The following is a 20,985-nucleotide window of genomic DNA, read 5'->3' on the forward strand; positions in this document are numbered from 1 at the left end:
GCAGTGAGACACCGGCCCTTCGGTCCATGCCCAAGTGCCCACTGTGCCAATCTGCCCCTTCTTGGGGTACACTGCAGGTGAAAAAGCAAGGAGAGAACTCGGGCTATGGTGAGCAATATGCAGGACGGCTCATGGAACTGCCACTGAGCTCCCTGCAGACACTAAGCAAGTTAAGCTTTACATAACTGTAGCAGGGTAACTAGGGCCTTGGAACTGTTATCAGTCCTCGTTTATTCTTTTATGAGACCTGCAGGTGACACGTTCACACTGCGGCTTTGGGCCTTGCCCAATACACCTGCCTGGTTCCCGCTCTAAGACCCTGGCGTCCTGCCCTGTGACATCACCAACTCACTATCCATGTGAATTCCTGTCCAAGTGGGATTAATTTTCGAGTGTTAGTGATAAGAGCGGGGTCACGTGCCCTAGAAAATGTTGTGACATATACCTGGAGCCTCCGCCTTCTGAGGACACAGTGTGGACCTTACCTGGACAGGACAATGAAGCTGGCACTGATCCTGCTGGTGGTGCTCCCTTCAGCACTCAGCAATGTGATTCCTGAAGCAAAGGAGCCAGTCGTCAATGTGATCCCAGAGAAGAATCTGGTCGCCAATGTGATCCCAGAGAAGAATCTGGTCGCCAATGAGGTCCCAGAGAAGAACCTGGTCGCCAGTGTGGTACCAGAGAAGAATCTGGTCGGCAATGTGATCCCAGAGAAGAATCTGGTCACCAATGTGATCCCAAAGAAGAATCTAGTCCCCGATGCGCGCCCGGAGGAGGCAGGGTTGATCATTAACCTGGTAAGCAGTACTTGGTGAAGTGTCCATTTCTGGCCAGTTTGGGGCTCCATGTGTGCAGGTGGTCCCACTCAGAACCAGACACCCCCTGGTAGTATTGACTTGATATTGGCCATGTATATGGCATGCATCGTGTTCTTCAGTTGCAAGCGCTAGCTCTACCGACACATGTCTGCCCTGCTGGGTCCAAACCCGTGGCATTCACAGGTAACTGTTGTTGGAGCTCAACCCACCCCGCTCTGGATGGAAGGTAGTAGGGGGTCCTCGTGTCCAGGGGTTGGTGTCCCTACCCAAGAGGGGTCTGGTGCACAGGGGTTTCCTCCAGAAGTCAGGACTATAGAGCCGTGTATTGGACTCCCGTCTGCAGGAGATGGCCGGGAGTCCTGAGTAAGGGCGTGGACAGGGTACAAGTGCTGGAGGGCAGCTGTGGTGTCCTGCTGAGGCTGTGATGCAGTCTCAGGCCTCTTGTACCATCGTACACAGGCCATTGAGATGGCAAAATGAGAGAGCAGAGCCCAGATATCAAAGACATGACCACGTTTGAATATTATGACGGCTTACATTTAGAAAAAGTAATATCTTGAACCCGTGTTTCAGTTCGATGGATTAGATAATATCACTACATCCAGTGAGATACCTTAAAAGGGCCGTATGTAAACAGGAAGTTAGAACCATTCAGGGCCCAGGGGCCCCCGCCCCAGGGCCCTGGCAAAGGTGCCGTGAGTGAACCACGAGATGTACGTGGCATAGTGTGGCCAATAATGCTATATTAGATGTGGGGCCACCTCAATGTTTATGAACGAACCATATGTAAGCAAGGGCTTGGAGCAAAGTGCCTTCAAGGCGCGCTCGGGTAAAGGGGAGCAGAGTGGAGTGGGGAGTACTCCAAAGAGTTTGAGGGACACGTCCGGAGGTTTGAGGGTGAAAGTTCTGAGTAACAGGTGCCAGAATTCAGGAACCTGGCACACAGTGTGAAGGCAGCCCCTGGACTGTAAGCAGAATGCCTTAGAGGGGCATAGCCCAGAGTTTTGGGACAGCTCCTGGAGTCTGACAACAGGCTCAGCAAATAAAGAAAGATGGCAGACGTTGGGGAACAGGAAGGGGAGTGTCAGGTGTGCCCTCAAGAGAGTACTGCGTGGCCTTAAGGGGTGCATTAGCAATCAAAACAAGCTGAACCAAAAAGTTTCAATCACAAGGTATGCTCACTGTTTGCTTTCCTTTAAAACACCCACATTGAAGCTTAGTTTCGAGTGGAGGCTGCGGGCAGGGTGGCAGTGTCAGGTGGAGGCTCACGCGGGCTTTGGGCGCACTGGGCTGGTTGGATGTGGGTCGCTGCAGGCGTGGTCTCGGTGGTTAGGGCTATCTGGGGGCACAGGGTGATACGATCATTGTCCCACATGGACGTGTAAGTCAAAAGCTGACAAGGCATGGTCATCGGTGACCTGTTTGTAGGATATGGCGGTGCTTTCAATGGGCCGGTGCTCACAGGTACTGAGTACCAGCAATTCGTAAAATTGAAAAGGAGACTGACTTTCTGCACGTCTCAGCAGGGGGCAGTACTTTTAATGGGCGAGTACCGACACCACTCAGTAGCACACAGGAACTCTTGGCCACTGAGTGTCTACACTTCTATAATAGGGTGTCAAAGAAAAGCATGGACGCTAAAGTGCTTCTTGGAGCAGGCGCTGATAAGGACATGGTCGCAAGAGGCCTATGTGGGGCAGGCAGTGATTTGGGCACAGTCAATAAAAGGCTAAGTGGGGTAGAGGGTGCCAAAGGCAGAGAGGCAGAGGGTGGTACAACTCTGTCACCAAGGGGCTGACTGGCGCAGCGGGTGATGTGTGCATGCTCTCTGTTGGGTAGTTTGGGGAGAGGAGGATAGTGGCATTGGCTTGGCTTCTGTAGGGTTGCTTGAGACTGTATGTAATGATGCTGCAAGGCGCCTACATGTCTAGTTCGGGGCGCTGCCCCTGCGTTGCAGTTGGTGGCAGTCTGTCACAGCGTCTGTTTCTCTGGTTTTGTTACAGGACCGCGGCGAGCTGTGCTTCTTCAGTTTTCAGTGTAAAAGTAAATGCTGCCACAGGACCAGCGGCTTAAGCCTGGCGCGCTGCGCCCCAAGCTCTGCTGAGAACCAGGAGTGCACCCCCTGGGTAAGTAGCCTGCGTCAGAGGCCCTGGTCCATGCCGCAGCGGCGAGGGGGGTCACTGCTTACCTCTGTAGCGCCTCTTCCGGCCTAGCTGTGGACTCTTGGGCGCTACATACATACTACGGCTTTCCGGCCCGCACCAGGTGCTGAGGTGAGACACTACAGACCTCTTTCGGAACAATACCAGCTGACGACTGGGACGTAAACATGCGCTCCTCGGACCCTGGGGCGCGGGGAGCGGCAGGGAGTCCGTCCTTCAGAGGGCCCCTCCTCAGGTGTTGAATACATATCTTTGAAAGGGATGCCCGAGGGGCTCACCACATGGTGCAGAGGAGCCCTCCGTCATTTTACGTTACACCAGTGGCGGGTGGCTTTGCAGACTCACCAGGGGTCTCTGGATTCCAATAATGATTCAGTGGTGATCTCCGGGATCTAGGAATGATGAAGTGGGGGTTCACAGAAGTCAAAAGGTTTTGAACCACTTCACTAGTTTATTTATAGTGAAACGACATGGGAAATATTTAAGCAAAGCAATGCAGTGTATTTAATTTGACAAAATACATTGCAGGGATGCTGGTCGAATGTTGTCCTAGACAGCTGTCTGTATAGTGTTCCCATAGCTGAATTATTCTCCGTCACACCACTAAACTACCAAGAAACACCCCAAGCCTCAAGCATTTGGGCGTCACCTGCCAACAGCGCCCTTTCTCTCTATCAGTGCTTAATCTGGAAAAGATGTACGTTAAAAAAGTGTATGTAGGAAGGTGGAATCTGACTATATGGTTGCCCCCACTTTTTTCCTGGTGTTTTGTTGGTTTCTGACTAGTCTTGCTGGGATCCTGCTATCCAGGACCCCAGCCTATCTGCTTACTCCCTTAAATGACTTGGTGTGCATATTAGATGCACTAGTGATTGGATACTGTGGTACCTTATGAGCCCCTAGTATACGGTACCTTAGGTACCAAGGGCATAGGTACTTCACAGGACTACCAGGGGCTGAAGCATGTATTATGCCACCCCTGGGAAGCAGACTCAATCTGACACCACAGGCCTGCTACTGCAGCCTGGGTGAGGTAGTGTTAGCACTCCTCACTGAGGTATAGGTTCCTATATCTCACCATACACACACATCTAAACCTATCAGTCACCCCAATGGCAGGCCCTATCAATCCTGAGGGCAGGGTGCTTGGTTTACAATGTGAGGTGGTGCCTCTGTCTGAGCAGGGCCCCTCTACAGCTGGCAGAGTCTATTCTCTGTGGCTGTTTATGGATGCGGTTAAACCATATACTCTTAAGTGCATTATAACCTAGCGGTAAATGCTAACTTTGGGATGGCTGCATCAAAACATGTCGTGTTTGGTGTCAAACAACTTGGAATCATACCCCCACACCAGTAACTTGTGTGGGAGTATGATCCCACCCTTCTAGAGGGGACGACATGTACCTACTGTGGTAACAAGGTAGAAATCTGAAAGAGCCCTGGCATCACAAAATGGATGCCACCAGCACAGACACTGGGCTGCCCTCCTGCTGTTGACCGAAACTCGCAGTGGAGGGGGGCCCAACAATAGGCATCCTGTCACAGGGAGGTGTCACCACCTTCCAGACAGGATTTAGTGTATTGGAGCTGGGTGGGTGCACTCCTAGAGTGCTTTGAAGTCCTGCACTGGGGGAGCAGTAGGCTCCTCTGTGCATATGCCAGCTCAAACCGGTTCAGGGGCTACCTGTCCCTGCTCTGGCAGGAAACTGGACAAAGGGAAGTGGGTGTAACAACCCCCTACCCTGACCCTCCCAGAGGAGTGGTCATAGAGCTAGTCCCTCCCTTTCTTTTAGTATAAGATAGGGAACCCTTGCCATGGCAAACTAGATAACCCTGGATGACGCTCTACAAGAAGAATCCTGGTCCTTCGACGTTCCACTACCTTTGGAAAACGGAGGAATCTCCCTTGGAGTTAAGGAGTGACTCCCCAGCTTGGCAGGCACCAAAACTTGAATCAACGGTTGCAAACTTTCCCGCTCCTGCCAGAGTCCATAGTCCCTGCAGCCCCAGAAGTAGATTTCCTGACTTCTCGACGGCCATTGTGAGTCCCCAGCAAATCTGAGGCGATTGGACCCCACGAATGATGAAGAACTGCAATACCTGGGAACTGTGCACTATTGTCCAGTGCAACCCCTTCACGACGTTCTACGAATTCGTGCTTTGGACCATTTCTGGCCCAAGCCTCCAGCAGGTTGTGCAGTGAAAATCAGAGGCCTACCCTGTCCCGAGTGACCGTGGGCTCCTGTGAAGCATTTCCTCAAGAGGTGTCTTTGCGATCCCTTGCCCGTTGGCTTATGGGTCCCCCGAAGACTTTCTTAACAACTCAAAGGGCTCCCCCAGTTGCTCCAGGCCTGCCCTCACTCACCTTCACTGGGTGAGTCCCTCAGACCTTGCTGGTCTGCACCATCGACTTTCTTCACTCCACAAGAGACTTGCTGTTGCCAAGGCTTGTTGGATCCAATCCGGTTGCCGACACCGCAGTCAGCTGCAGACATTGTGGGACACTCCAAATCTAGCTGCTGGTCATTGTCAATCTCTCCTGGACCTCGTGAGCAAAGAGTCAAAACACCCTTGATCACCTGAAATCACCCGACATCCGTGGACATCCATCTTCCTGGCCCCAGGTCACTGGCTAGTGACTGTGAACACTGTCCCTGCATCTTGAATCCAGGCTTGGATTCCACCGGACACTTCTTCAGTCTTCGCAAGCAGCAAGTCTTCTTTGGTCTCCATAGAAAACAGCGACCGACACCTATGCACCCGCCTTCCCTGGGTGAGGTAACTCGTGCACTCCGGTGCCCTAGTGTGTGTTGGCCCTCGAAGTACTTACCTTGTAAGTGGCTTGCTTGTAGACTTCCTCGAAGTACCCTAGAACTTTAAAAATCAAACCGCGACTTGCTCCATTATAATCAATAGGGAACCCGCGGCTGTGTTCTCACACTGCACGCGTCTCCCGTGGGTCTGTTACTTGCCTGCTTTCACTGCAGCAGTGAAGCCCCAGCGATTCTACAGGCCCTAGGCCTTGTCATTTTGCAAGTCGACTTTCCTAAACCTCTTTTTTAGTATATGGTCTGGTATGCCCCTAGGGCCCCAGCCATATTTGTGCTTAACTTATTGTGAAACGTTGATATTTGAAAGTGTTCCTGGCTTCTAATCTCATAAAGAGATTAGTAGAGTGTGTCTAGAAATAAATACATATATATTTGATATATATACCTGTGTGGTGTCCTTTCATTTGGTAATTCAAGAGATTATAAGGTAAAACAAGCAGCTTTACATTCCTCTGAGACTTAGCCTAAAGGCTGTTCTCCACAGCTACCACTAGGATAGCTTTCTTTAAAAGGTTGTCTTAAACCTATCTACCATAAGAGTCGAATTGGACTGGTGCAAGGTGGCCACTATAACTAGTGACCAGCATATGCCAGGCCAACTTCTCACACAAGGGTTCAGAGATTTTCATAACAGCCCACCACTAGTGCTGTCTAATGCCAGGGTTGCTGTATACCAAGGATGCCCAATGCTCTCTCCAGTTTATTTTTCTTTCCTCCATATATGTACACTTCTTGTGTCTTTATCCCACTCTTTAAGGTTCTTTCTTCCTTTTCACTATTTTTGTATTTTTTTCCCCATCCTTCTTTCTTCTTTCTTTCTCTCTCTTGCCATTCTGAGTAAGAACAATAAGTCCTGGTCCCCAAAATGAGTGTTGGTGCCCCTTATTTGCAACTAACAGCTGGAATTGAGTAGGCCCTACTCTGCCAGGAGATACACTATATCTCTGTGTAATCACAGCTTCTCTTTAATCAGGGTACATTCTGATGCAACTGGGGAGTGCCAGTGTCCAGAGAGTATTGCCGACTTTCCTGACAGTAATCTCTGGCCTTTCCGTCACCATCCATTTTAGCTCCCTCCCTCCTGCAGGTATCAAAGGCCCTGCCTATCTGCCATCGAGTGACCTCTTCCTGCGGCCTGTGCAGTGCTTAATGTAAAGCCGGTGGTTGCCAGTGGGGGCCACCAGCAATCATTTTTGTTGCCCAGAACGTATTTTTGCTCATCAGACATTTTCTGAGATCAAGAGAGGGAAAAACACACAATGGGGAAAAATGGAGTAAGAGAAAGACGGAAATAACGTCACAAAGGGAGAAAGCAGGAACCTGCAAGAGTGAGATCAAGTGACAGGGAGTGCCTGGCAGTGGATTAAAGAAGACTGAGGTGGATTAGGACTTTGGTATGCTGACCTTTAATAGCCGTGGATTTGGGCTTCTGATCACCACTTTGGGCACCAGAAGTCATTATTATATAAATAAAACACTGGACCTGCGACATCACCAGAGGCATATTAGCCAGCAATTTAACAGGGAGGGCTGAGCCAGAGGTCATTTTAGGCTCTAAGGGCCCAAGCATGAGCCGGGCCAGCAACAAATTTGGCATGAAATAGTGCAGCAAATATTATTTAAACACATAACAAAGAAGTTTCACATTTCAAAAAAGTTTTCCTTGTAAAGTGGAAGCGAGTCACTTTAGTACATTATGTTATAGCACTAAACTGAGAGTCATTTGGTAGGATGTGATCGTATCTTAAGTTGAACTTAGAAACATCCATGCCCTCACAAACCCCACCCTGATAATGATGCCAGTGTCAGACCAAGTGGCGGTCAGTTGCCGTCTGCCCCCTATAAGTAGCTCGTGTACAAGATAGGATTATGTACAGAACATATCCTGAACGGATGTAGTTCAAGGTGCTGTCAAATGTGCTGATGAAGCAAAAGGAGGAACAGTAAAATAAAACAGTTGCCTAGGGTCACACAGTTTGTTCAACTAGGTGAAGAAGACAGGTTTGATCACAGATTTCCAGGACGCACCCTGCACAATTCACCCATTAGACTTTCATGGCAATGGTTTCCCTGTGAAAGCTTTCTGCATTTTAAATTATCCCCATGGAGCAAAGGTGGCGGCATATCCTCTACTGCAAAATGGTAGGGGGTCAGAAGGGCAGGTTTGTACAATGAGGTGAGAGCATGAGCAGCAAGACAAGCAGAAGCTAAAAGGCGTCGCTAGTGTTGGGCTCGAGCGTCCAAGAGGACCTTGAACAGAGCCAGAACCAGGCATTTGTCTCGAGCCCGGCTCCAGCCTTCAGTGTTTCAGCTACCTCTAAACATCACCTGGCATCGTCTAGGTCAGTACCAAGTGTACATCTAGGAGAGCATGAGCCATGCTATAGCTTATTGTATTCACATGATGTAAACTTTAAAACAATTAATCCAAAAGTTAATCACTTAAAAATCTGGTACAACTCCGTCCATCCTCGCCCTACACAGGATGACACTTTTCTAGCCCCCAGTCTTCCGGCATTACCACCCTCCTCCCAGAAACTCACTGAAACTCCTGTTTTTCATAGGTAGCCTTTGTCTTCCAGGAATTTCATGGCTACTCCTGTTTCCAATGATCACCCTCTCCCTCACAGGAATCTCATAGGACCTCCTGTCTCCATGGGCACCCTCTGCCTCATAAAAATCTCATAGGACCTCCTGTCTCCATGGGAACCCTCTGCCTCACAGGAATCTCATAGTACCTCCTATCTCCATGGGCACCCTCTGTCTCCCAGTGTAATGTGGGGTAATGCATTTCATGTGGTTTTACTTTAATTCAGGAAGTTCATGTTTGGAACGTAGAGTGTTGTAGTATTCTCATGATGAGAATGTAGGGGCTCAGATGAGAAGTTGCTGTTGAGTCTAGAAGCAGGAGGTCGTGTACTTGAAATAAACTAACTTCGACATTTCACTACCTCGTCGGGATTTCTTCATTTGAACCATACTACATTTTATGGCAGAGATTTTTCAGTGATTGGACCCACCGACACGCGACTGATTTGCGTGAGTTGTTATCTTTTGGTTTCCTGCCACTCACCGTAATAAAGAGAAGAAAAAGAAGAAAAAACAGAAAAGAATTCAAGGCACTCTTAGACTAGAAATCCATTGCGGAGCTCTGCAGACTTTAAGGAACATCGTGGTAAAGTACTATTTCTATTCTCTGCACGTGAGCGCATAAGATATTGCTACCAACATTGTGTTGTTTATTCTTAAAATGGCTGCACGTTTAGGAGCGCATTCTTTGAACTGGATTCTCGCGCTTACTGACTAAAGCTCGAGCTACAATCACTGTGAGCTAACCTCTGCTTGTAACGTGACAGTACGTCTCTACGCTAATTGAACGTCACAGAAAGCACATCATAACGCTCACCAACGCAACTGCAACAAACTCGATTATCTTTAGAAAGCACGTTAAGCACGTCCGGAAGCCATTATAATTTTTTTTATTTGCAAAACACGGAAGTTTTTGAATAACGCTTCATTTACATCGTGTTTTATCATCGGAGCATATTACGTCGAAAAGACCTTTTCAGCATTTGAAAGGAAATACTTCATTAGTACCCACCTTTCTGAAAAACACACAAGTAACTTTTGAATTTGTTCATATCTTCTGTTTTTATTTATTTCTTTTGGTGTGACTTTGTATTTTCTTGGGATAGTACACAGATTACGTTCTATTCAAGATATATTCATTTTTAAGCTACACTTTTAGGGTGCCATGGCTTCTAGCAGCAGCAATGTTATGCAACCACCTCCATTCCTTGAGTTGCTTGGGAAACCTGTAAAACCGTGGCATAAATGGTTTAGAGTTTTTGAGAACTGCCTTGAGGCTATAGATGCTAGTAAATACTCAGCTTCACGTAAAAGGGCATTATTATTTAACCATTTGGGCAATGCTGGACAAGAAATTTTCGATAATTTACCAATAGTTCCTGCACCGTCAGGAGATGATTCATGGGATGTTTTCAAAGAAGCTTTGGCACGGATTGGGAAACTATACATAGATGAACCGTCAGTAATAGTGGAGAGACATAAATTTTTTAAACGCAAACAATCATCTGAGGAGTCTATAGAAGACTATTTGGCAGTGTTGCGTGTTCTAGCTTCGAAATGTGTTTTTGGTAATTATCTGGATACTGCTTTGCGTGATTAGTTAGTCTTTAATTGTTTTAATAAGAAGATTCAGGAATGCATATTGACATGCAAAAATCCATCTCTTGATGAAGTCATGGATATAGCCAGAAGTATAGAACGTTCTGTTGTCTCTTCAAAAATTTTGACGGAATCTTCCATCACTATGTCTGCAGACAGTTCAAAAGTAGCTGTAGTGGAAATGACATCTGGTAGTAATGATACAAATGTAAATTTTATTTCACACAAGAATGTATTTAAGAAAAGTGGTGAAAAGAAAGTGGGTGGAACATGCTATAGATGTGGTTCCAAGTTTCATATGGGTAATTTCCCTAATTGTCCTGCTCAAGGGAAGCGATGCAACAACTGCAAAAAAATTGGGCATTTTTACACTGTTTGTAATTCTAACAAAACAAAGGTCAAAGTTAGTCAACTTGATGTTGAAAATGATATACTGTCAGAAGCAATCAGTAATGTGTTGTTATCAGTTGAAGTTCATGCATTAGGGGACTCTGAGAAAAGGTGCAAGGGTCCTATATGTGAAGTGAAAATTGGTGTAACTAACTTAGGTATTATGGCAGATTCAGGATCTCCCATTACTATTCTAGCTGAGAACACATTCAACAAATGTTGGTCGGGAAAGTAGTCTACTACTATTAACCCTAAAGCCTTTGGTGAGTATGATATAATAATGAAGGGTTACTTTGATGATAGTATTTTGTTTAAAGGGAGAAATATTTATACAAAAATTTACATTGCAGTCAACGGACGTGATAAATTGGGATGGCAGGATCAAGCTAAACTAGGAATTATACTCAGACCAGGGCATGCAGAACCAGTCATACTTGGTGATATGCCTGTTTTAGCGATTCAGGAGACCAATGCACATGAATGTATTACTAAAAAATTGCAGCCTAAATTTCCTGAAGTATTTTCAAACATAATTGGAGTTATTAAGAATTTTGAACATACTATTATATTAAAAAGTAATGCTATTCCGGTTATACAAAAAGTTAGACCTGTTTCTCTCTCTGCCAGGGAAGACCTCAAAAAGTTACTAGATGACATGTGTTCTCAAGGTATCATTAAGCAAGTAGAATCCTCGGAATGGACTTCGGCGGCTGTTGTCGCATGCAAAAGTTCTGGGGATATACGCTTATGTGCGGATCTGAGGCTTCTTAATAGAAATATTCTTGTAGACTGCCATCCGCGCCCAAGAATTTATGAAATGTTGGCCAGATTAGGAGGAAGTAAGTATTTTTCAACGTTTGACTTACGCTCTGCGTATCATGAAATACCCTTATCTGAAAATTCCCAACATCTGACTACATTTGTAACGCCTTTTGGTGTATATATGTACAAGCGAATGCCATTTGGATTGGCATCCGCTGCCAGTGTATTTCAACGCTTAATGGATCACATTTTTGGAGATCAGAGGGGTATACAAGCTTTCCAGGATGACATCTTAGTTCACACAGAGAGTTTGGATCAACATATAAAGTTGTTAGAGGAAGTCCTAGGCAAATTAGGTTCTCCGGGAATGACAGTCAATCTTGACAATTGTAAATTTATATCACAAGAAGTCAATTATTTGGGGCGTAATATTTCAGAAGAATGTATCAAACCCAAGGTATCCTTGTTGAAAGGGATTAATGAGGCACCTATTCCTACTGACAAGGATTCACTTAGGGCTTTTTTGGGCTTAAGTGAATATTATGCAAGATTTGTTCAGGGATATGCTATCATTGTCCAACCTTTAAGGAATCTTTTGAAGAAAAATGCCAAGTATGTCTGGTCTGATGAATGTCAGGAAGTGTGCCAATTAGTAAAGAAATTAATTACTACTGCACCAGCCATTAAACCGTTCACGCATGGGGCAAAATGTATAATTACTGTAGATGCAAGTGCTAAGGCTCTGGGTGCAGTTTTAAGCCAAATGGTGGGAGGTCAAGAATGCACCATGGCATTTGCTTCACGTACCCTACATTTTGCTGAAAAGAACTATAGTACAATCGATCGCAAAGCGCTTGCGTGTTCATGGGCATCTGAGAAATTCAAAATGTACATTTGGGGAACGAAATTTGAGTTGCATAATGATCACAAACCTCTAATATATATGTTAGGTGATAGTTGTTCTAATAAGGCTTCTTCAAGACTGATAAGGTTATTGGTAAGATTACAGGAATTTCATTTTGATATAAAATACATTCCAGGGGGCAAAAATATCAGAGCGGACTGTCACATTTACCGATAGAGGGTGACAGTGCTTATGGTGGTGAGAAAACTGATAGGGAAGATTTGGAGTATGTGTTCACAGTTAGTGATATTAATGAACAATCCAAGATATCCGAAAAAGAATGGTTGGGAAGTTGTGACAAAGATGATTGTATGGTTCAGGTAAAGAAGTTTCTCATTGAGGGTTGGCCAGGTAATAGGTGTATGTCCACAGACGTAAACATTTTTTGTCAAGTAGCATCAGAATTATCTTTAGTCAATAATATCTTGGTTAGACAAGATTTGTTTGTTCCTCCCGTGGGTCTCAGGTCTAAAATTGTTTCATTGGCTCATGAGGGACATCTGGGAATTTCAGCTACAGTGAAGAAAATCAAACAAATGTATTGGTGGCCTGGAATTGATGGGCAAGTCAAAAGATATGTGGAAATGTGTGCTGAATGTTTATGCTCTGATAAACATTCGAGAACTTCAACAGCTCCTTTACATCCTGTGAGCTGGCCAAGCAATGATTGGGAAAAAATAGGTCTGGATTTCACAGATCCGTTCAATGTTTTTGGAGGTGACAAAAGATTTCTTATAGTTGCCATTGACTACTATTCTAAGTGGTTGTATTTTTCTTTTGTCAAAACTGCGGACTCTTCTTCAGTGGTTTAATTTCTGAAGCAGCTGTTTTGTATTGAATGTAGCGTCAAGGAGGTGGTTACTGTTTTTTGATTAGTTTATTAGTCAATTAAAACCATAAACAAAATCACACGGTTAAAAAGTACATAATGAATAAAAAGTCAAATGAATGAAAAACGGGTATGTCATACAGCTAGTACAACCTCGACTCTTCACGCTACATACCCTTTGCTTTCTTCAACTTTTCTTCCTGGAAATTTTAGTCAGGATACCAACACTAATCTATGTTAGATAAAAAGTGACTAAACATGAATCATTTGTTACCCTGACATCTAAAAAAGCAAGCTTTCTGCACAGATAACTAAAATGTCCCTTAAGTAAATGAATATATATAATTAAAATGCCTATAAGCAGGACTAAGAAAAGTATGAATACGGTGCCAGATGGAATGTGAAACCCACTATTAAAAACAATTATACAAATATTCACATCATTAAGAATACAGAAATAGATAAAATAGTTATCTGAGTCCAACGGGATAGGGACCTACTAATTTCAGTCCCTAGCAGCCCGCCCTTCGCATTACCTGAGCGTGCTCGGTTAACATTAAAAGTTTCCGAGTTATAAGGTGCTGATTGGCTGGTGCATTCCTTCTGTAAACTGAATAAAAATGTGTTTATCAAAAAAAGTTTCAGAGTTATTACAACTTAGAATTACATTCAGGGACCACCTCCAGATTACACATCGCATATCCTATCAACTGTTCATTTTCTTAAAACAGGTCAATAACTGAGTCAGTCTAATGTTCAGCATGGTGTTGATTGGGTCCATGGACTCCACCAGTGCGTGCCTGCAGGACCTAATTCCCCGTTCAAGGAACTCCCGCCTTAATAGAGCTCTTCGTTGAACCATCAAAGCAGGACAAACACAGACAATGTGAAGCAGAGATTCAGGCCCCTGGTGGCATAGACGGCAGGACTGGTCTTCACTTTGACCGGACATACTCCATTTTGGCATGAGGTCTAGCGTGGGTATTTCTCCAAATCTTAGGGCCAAAAACGAGTGTTTGATCTTCTGGTGGTACGGTGCAGCTAGGAAGGCTGGCTCTCTTAGAGTGGAATACGATTTCAACTCCAGCCACCCGTGGCGACGTTTGACAGGGTATCTGTGTCTGCCATCCGACTTTGCAGTTTTGCAGATTTATTTACAAGCCTCTTAAAGATTTTCCCAGAGATATTAGAGTTCTAAAGGTCACCCAGATCAAGCGTCGTAATGCTGTTTTCTAAAAACGTCTTGTAAGCACAGTTGCCCCTTTGCAAGTTAATTTCAGACTAGATTTGCCAGAGTATTTTCTGCTCCTGCTTGCAAGTTATAACATAGCTTTACAAACGCCGCTGGCCTAGTGAGTATCTGTTTTGTAAGCAGAAATTCTAGCCGGATTTGCGCCGGAGAAGTCGACTTGGGGAGCTTAAAAATTTGTTTATAGGCTCTATTCATCAGATTTTCCAAAAAAAGAGCATCATCGCCCAACATAATCTCCATTCCATATGCAAGGGTTGGCAACAGTTTGGCTTTCAGAACTGATCCCATGGGCTTTAAATCGTGACATTTAATGGATCTGGCCAGTGATGAGAAGCCGTAATTAAGGGCCTGCGCTTTTGCCCTAATCGCCTTCTTCTGGGAAACAAAGGAGGAATTTGCGTCTATTTTCACTCCTAGGTATATGTAGAGTTTGACCGCCTCAATTTTGTTTCCGTTAATAACCCATTTTCGATTTGTCTTGACGGGACGTTTGCACACCATCACACGTGTTTTTGAAAAATGTATTTCCAGGCCGTTCTTTTCAGTGTAAGGTCCCAGAGTGTTGAGCAGCCTTTGGAGTCCTATTCGCGTGTTGCTGAACAACACCAGGTCATCTGCAAGGAGGTGGTTATTGATAATGGGTCTCATTTTATTTCTGAAGACTTTACCAAATTTCTTGACAAACATGATGTTAGGCACATTCAGGCACCTTTATATAGTCCAGCTTCGAGTGGTCTGGTGGAGAGGGCGAATCGGTTAATAAAAGAGGGGGTTCAGACAGCAGTTGCTAACAATCTAGAAGTGGTGGAATACTTACATTTTAAATCTTGGAATTACAGCATCACTCCACAAAGTACCACATGTGTTGCTCCGTTTGTTTTGTTAGGAGGGAGAAAACCTATTTCTGCCATTAGTCCAACATGGTTATTAGACAAAGTGGAAGGTTATGATAATATTGACTTATAAAGTGTGCGGGAACATGTTAGAGAGAAACAGAATATTTATCAACTTAATTATGACAGAAGAATGCATGTCAAAGAAGGAACGTTGACCGTTGGAGATTGAGTTTTAATTAAAAAACCAAACAAGGTCAGTAAAGGACAGTCGAAATTTTCAACACCAGTGAAAGTTTTGAAAATTACTAGAACAGCAGTTTTACTACAGAATAGAGGATGGCGGAATAGAAACGCTTTAGTTAAGGTAACTGGGGAACAAGCAGGAATTCTTTTACAAAGGTGGGTTCTGCTGGAGTGTATGAAAGACGTGATTGGTTTGATTAGGCACCTTGACACATTCAGGTTACAATGGAAATGTGCAAACTTCTGGAGCTAGTAAAAACTTGGACAGAGGTGATATTGCAACTAATGTTAATAGGGCTGCAACACCATCTAGTACTACTCCTGGCAGTGGTGAAGACAATTTGATTAGATGTAGTTCCAGAGTAAGATCTGCTCCTATCCACTCCAGAGATTATGTGTATTATTGATCAAATATTGCATTTGTTAATATATATATATATTTTGCATTAAGGAAAGGGGGGTGTAATGTGGGGTAATGTATTTCAAGTGGTTTTACTTTAATTCAGAAGTTCATGTTGGGAACGTAGAGTGTTGTAGTATTCTCATGATTAGAATGTAGGTGCTCAGATGAGAACTTGCTGTTGAGTCTGGAAGCAGGAGGTCGTGGGTCCTGTGCTTGAAATAAACTAACTTGGACATTTCACTACCTCGTCGGGATTTCTTCATTTGAACCATACTACACCCAGGAATCTCATTGGACAGCTTGTTGCCATGGGCATCCAAAGCCTCTGAGGAATCTCATGGAGTTTTTGTTTACCCTGGGCATCATATGCCTCACAGGAACTCACAGAACTTCGTGGGCACCCTCGGTTGCCCAGAATCCTTGTGGAACCGCCTGTGGCCATTGCGTGCATTCCATAAATCTCCTGAGAGTTACAATCATACATGTTCACCATCTTCTTCTGTGGATTTATCTAAGCCCTCGTTTCTCAAAGTTTCACTTGCCTGTAGAAGTAAGACAAGTATGGGAAGATATGTTACTGCAGACAGTTTTCTGTAGACGCTGAATGGGAAGCCTCTCTTTCTTGTGTATCTTTGTCTCAGATTCTCCTGCCAGGCACACCCATTGACAAAGACTTTAGCCTGATGCGCAATCCAGGCCAGTGTATCAGGATTCTGACTGTCCTGTGTCAACACCCACATAGCGGAGAAAATGAGGACTACGTGATTTCCAGACTCAGAATCCCCAATCGCTGATTTACTTCCCCTGTGAGGACAACCTGGATAAGACCTCTGCAGCGACAGCTGTAGACGGCCTGGAGAAGCAGGAGCTTCCTGCTGGAGAATAGGAGAGTGCTTGATTGCACCCCAAAGGAGAGATGCCTTGTAGAGGCATAGACCAGCAGCATTTTGACCAAAGAGTTGTGAAAAGGACTTGGATCTCAACCCTGTTGGGGATGCTGCATAGACCTTGAGGGAAGAGGAGGACTCACAGTTAAGAAGGGGTACTGATGGAATACCCTATCAGACGGCAGCATCTAAAGAAGATCGCAGTTGTGAAGAAATAACTGTCACCTTCTTAAACAGAGAGGCTACTCTGAGGAGCAAACTGCTCCAAAGCGCTTCAAAAGCAGGGAAGTGGTTGTGGAGATGTGGGCTTTTGAAAGATATGCGTTTTGACCCCGCGGACCTTATGCATCCGCATCAAACTTTCAAGCTGGCTACAAGGAGGCAGTGACACACCCCAAACTGCCCCATTTCCAAGGAGAAATTCTAGGGAAAAGTTTTGCAGGAGAGACAAGTCGGGCGCCCCGTTGGTGAAGGGCACCTAGGTACAGCTGTCCTCTGGGGCTCACTTAAGTGAAGACCTGGGGAAAGCTGGCCCGTTTGTGGAGAATAACAAAATATTTCTTGGAAACTGGGTAAACCATTTTTTTCTTTTTTTTTTTTTTCCATTTCTTGTTTACTGTTTTCTGTGTTTTTCTTTTCCAGCAATTATACGCAAGTTTTGTGCTTTTTTTTGTGGGGTGGGGGGGGGGTGCCATTTGGTAAATACTTATGTAATTTCTTCCTCTTTTTATTGTACTGGCATCAAAATAAAAAAAAAAAAAAAAAAAAAAGGAAACTGGGTAAACCTAGGAGGAGTCACAGAAGATCTGTGGATCCCGTAATGTATCAAGTCTAGGTAGCATTTTGTTGATTATGAGGGAGATACATGTTTCTAATGTTGTATCACTGTTTAGTTCTGCCTAAAAATCAGTTTGAGCTCCTTAGGTAGAGACCTGATTTTACTAACAATATCTGTAAACCTTGGGTTAAATTGTTGAGATGTTCATGCCAAAGGCAATAGGTCATTCCTGTACTTTGTAAATGTTCTAACAAAACCTGCAGGCACTATGCTTGTTGCGGAAGCCATATATGTGTTGCAATTCACCTGTAAAGGGATATTGCTAATCATATATATGAGTGCCTTTGGGCATGTAAATTGTCAATATGTACCTCACAGAGAATATCAGTATAGTGGGGGGCTAGTTATATCTTCTGGGTCTGGGGATTTGACTCCACAAATTTATAGCCACCTACTTCCTCTGCGCCCCTCTCTCCAGTACATTTCTCCTGCTTTCTTGGCTTCATCAGAGGATCCATTCTCCTTCCATGGTATCCACTACCCTGCTTCCATGAACTCATTACCGCATCGAATTTCTCTGCTCTTTAAGTTACTCTGCACATTTCTTTCCATGATATTGCTAGCTTTCCTATCTGCTTCTAAGTCACCTCTTGCAATGGTGTCTACTGCTTCTTTGCGTTTTTGTAATATCTCTCTTCTTTCCTTACTATCTTCAGCCTCCTTCACTTTCTGACATCCCTTTACTTAGCAACCCATAACTCCCTACTTCTCGAGCATCTGTCCATGTGACATTTCCTGCTTTGCTTACTTCCCCTGAGACCACTCCTTCAATGATATTTACTACTTTATTCCTTGAGATTTTCAGTGACCCCTCCCTCCAGGATATCTTCAATCCATAGACTCAACCCCGCCCAAACCCCCCTGTGGTATTCTCTTCCTTCTTGACTGCACCCAAATCCCTCCCTTCTTCTTATCTTCTGCCTTATGAAGTTCCTCAGAGCTCCCAACTCTCTGTTACTGTGCTCTTTCTTTACTTTCTCTGTGGCTTTCTATGGTTTCCTTTGCTTCTGACTTCATGTGACACCCTTCCCTCCCCGGGGTCTTTTGCCTGCCTCGCTCCCCCTAAAACTCACTTTCGATGGCATTGCCTTCTTCGTCTCAACTGAAACCTCTTCCCATGACTTCTTCTGCATCTCTTGCCCATGGCCTCTCTTGCCTTACTCATTTACCTTTGCCACTAGCCTCCCTAACATCCCCTGCGACACTCTCCGTGGCCAGATTCCTTATCTTACTCTGAGACTAGTGCCTTCATGGTGTCATATTGTAATAACGTGGCAGCATTTGTGCACCAGAGAGGAATAGGAGTAAGGAAGAAAGAGGGGCTTCTGGGAAAAGGAGTGGACCAAGAAGCATCTCCAGCTTCCATGATTCCTAGAGACACACCCCCTTCATGATGGTGTCCCCCCTCTTCCATGGAACGGCCTCCTTTCTACAATCTGAGACCGCATTCTCAAATGATGATTCCAAACTTCGTCCAATTATCCCTGTTTCCTTGGTATGTCCTGCTTTGCTGCTACATCTGGATCCTCCTCACTCTTCGATAGCCTGTTCTTTCTTCATTTGCTCTGAGACTCGCTATCTGTGGTGTCTCCTGCATTCGTGACCTCATCCGAGATGCTCTGTCCCCCCTGGTATCTCCTGTCTTCCTGACCTCATCCAAGGCCCTCGTCCCCGTGGTGTCTCCTGGTTCCCTGACCTCATCCAAAGCCCTCGTCCCCGAGGTGTCTCCTGGTTCCCTGACCTCCTCCAAGGCCCTCGTCCCAAGGTGTCTCCTGTCTTCCCGAACTCATCCAAGGCCCTCGTCCCCGTGGTGTTTCCTGTCTCCCTGACCTCATCCAAGGCCCTCGTCCCCGTGGTGTCTCCTGTCTTTCTGGCCTCATCAAAGGCCCTCGTCCCCGTGGTGTCTCCTGTCTTCTTGCACTCATCTGAGATTTGCTGCCCATGTGATAACTTCTGTCGTTTTGACCTTATCCGAAGCCATCTCACCCTCTGGTATATCCTGTCTTCCTCCGAGTCACCGTTTCCATGGCGCCTCCGTCCTCCATTTGTCCCATAGATGCCTCTCTCCATGTACTTTTAGGTTCTTTCTCTTCTTTGAAGGCTGCTCCCCCCATGGTACCTCCCCGCTCAGTGAGTCCTTCTCGTCTAACCTTCCTTTGGTTTGTGTTGTCTTTGGTAGTCATTCGGCTTCTCTCTCCCTGCAGACTATATACGATGTGTACTACAAGTGCCCCTGTGAGGCTGGCCTGACATGCGAGGCTGACAGGACCATCATTGGCTCCATCACCAACACGGACTTCGGCCTCTGCATCGATCCGAAGGGCGGGAGTCTGGCTCAGCAGCAACCTGCAGAAGCGCCTGAAGGAGCCTAAGAAGACCTCCCAGCTCTACCTGAACACTGTCTACCGCCTAAGTCCTGAAAGTTAGGGTGTGCGCCTCCCTCAGTCCCTTGGGGTAGGCAAGGTTAATTCCATCGCTGCAGCAGCCACGCTGTAATGCCTTCACTAATGCAAGCCTTGCGATGTACACCGGAAGTTGTTCAATAAACTCACTTTCCCGGCTGTGGTTTCTCATTGCCTGTTGAATGTCCTCTGTGCTCCACCGAAGAGACGAGCCCAGAGGCTCTCGAACCTCGTTCACTTCTGTGTTGGTTCTGAGGCGCATGTACTACTGTCCCCATCCCCACCTACTGCCCCGTCCCCTCCTACTGCCCCGCCTCATACACTGTCCCCGTCCCCTCCAGCTGCTCAGTCCCCTCCTCCTGTCCCTTTTCCTCTTACTGACCTGCCCCCTCCTACTGCCCGTCCCGTCCTACTGTTCCTTCTCCTCCTACTGCCTCATCCCCTCCTACTGCCCGCTGCCTCCTACTTTCCCGACTCCTCCTACGGCCCTGTCCCCTCCTACTGCCCCGCCTCATACACTGTCCCCGTCCCCTCCAGCTGCCCAGTCCCCTCCTACTGCCACATCCCGTCCAACTGCCCGTCTTCTCCTTCTGTCTCTGCCCCCTCCTACTGCCCCATCTTCTAATTGGCAGGAAAGATGCCTCAAACAGCGATGCTATTGCAGGAAGAGATCCCAGTGTATTGACACTGCCGTTAGGAGAGCTCCTAGTGTACTGTCGCTGCACTGAGGAGAGCTAATGTCACTGCAGTTAGGAGAGCTTCTAGTGTATTGTCACTGCAGTTAGGAGAGCTCCCCGAGCACTATCACAGCAGTTAGGAAAGCTTCCAGTGTACTGTCACTGCGATTACGAGAGCTCCTAGTGTACTGCCACAGCTGTTAAGAGAGCTCCTAGTGTACTGTCACTGCTGTAAGAAGATCTCCTAGTGTACTGTCACTGCTGTAAGAAGATCTCCTAGTGTACTGTCACTGCAGTTTGGAGAGCTCCTAGTGTACTGACTCTACAGTTAGGAGAGCTCCTAGTGTACTGCCACAGCTGTTAAGAGAGCTCCTAGTGTACTGTCACTGCTGTAAGAAGATCTCCTAGTGTACTGTCACTGCAGTTTGGAGAGCTCCTAGTGTACTGACTCTACAGTTAGGAGAGCTCCTAGTGTACTGTCACTGCTGTAAGAAGATCTCCTAGTGTACTGTCACTGCTGTAAGAAGATCTCCTAGTGTACTGTCACTGCTGTAAGAAGATCT

At 45.7% G+C, this 20,985-nt stretch overlaps 1 protein-coding gene across 1 annotated transcript; it reads left to right on the forward strand.

Annotated features, from left to right (window-relative positions):
- The first annotated feature begins 471 nt into the window (after positions 1-471).
- Positions 472-19,904, forward strand: LOC146869573 (uncharacterized). The gene is made up of 3 exons (XM_085606350.1): positions 472-797; positions 2,822-2,944; positions 19,548-19,904. Exons 1-3 carry the CDS (start codon positions 498-500, stop codon positions 19,713-19,715), a joined length of 591 nt encoding a protein of 196 aa, XP_085462476.1. The 5' UTR covers positions 472-497; the 3' UTR covers positions 19,716-19,904.
- The last annotated feature ends 1,081 nt before the right edge of the window (positions 19,905-20,985 follow it).

Source organism: Triturus cristatus, chromosome 1_1 (genome assembly GCF_964204655.1).
Source record: "Triturus cristatus chromosome 1_1, aTriCri1.1, whole genome shotgun sequence".
In the NCBI taxonomy this organism is placed as follows: Eukaryota; Metazoa; Chordata; class Amphibia; order Caudata; family Salamandridae; genus Triturus; species Triturus cristatus.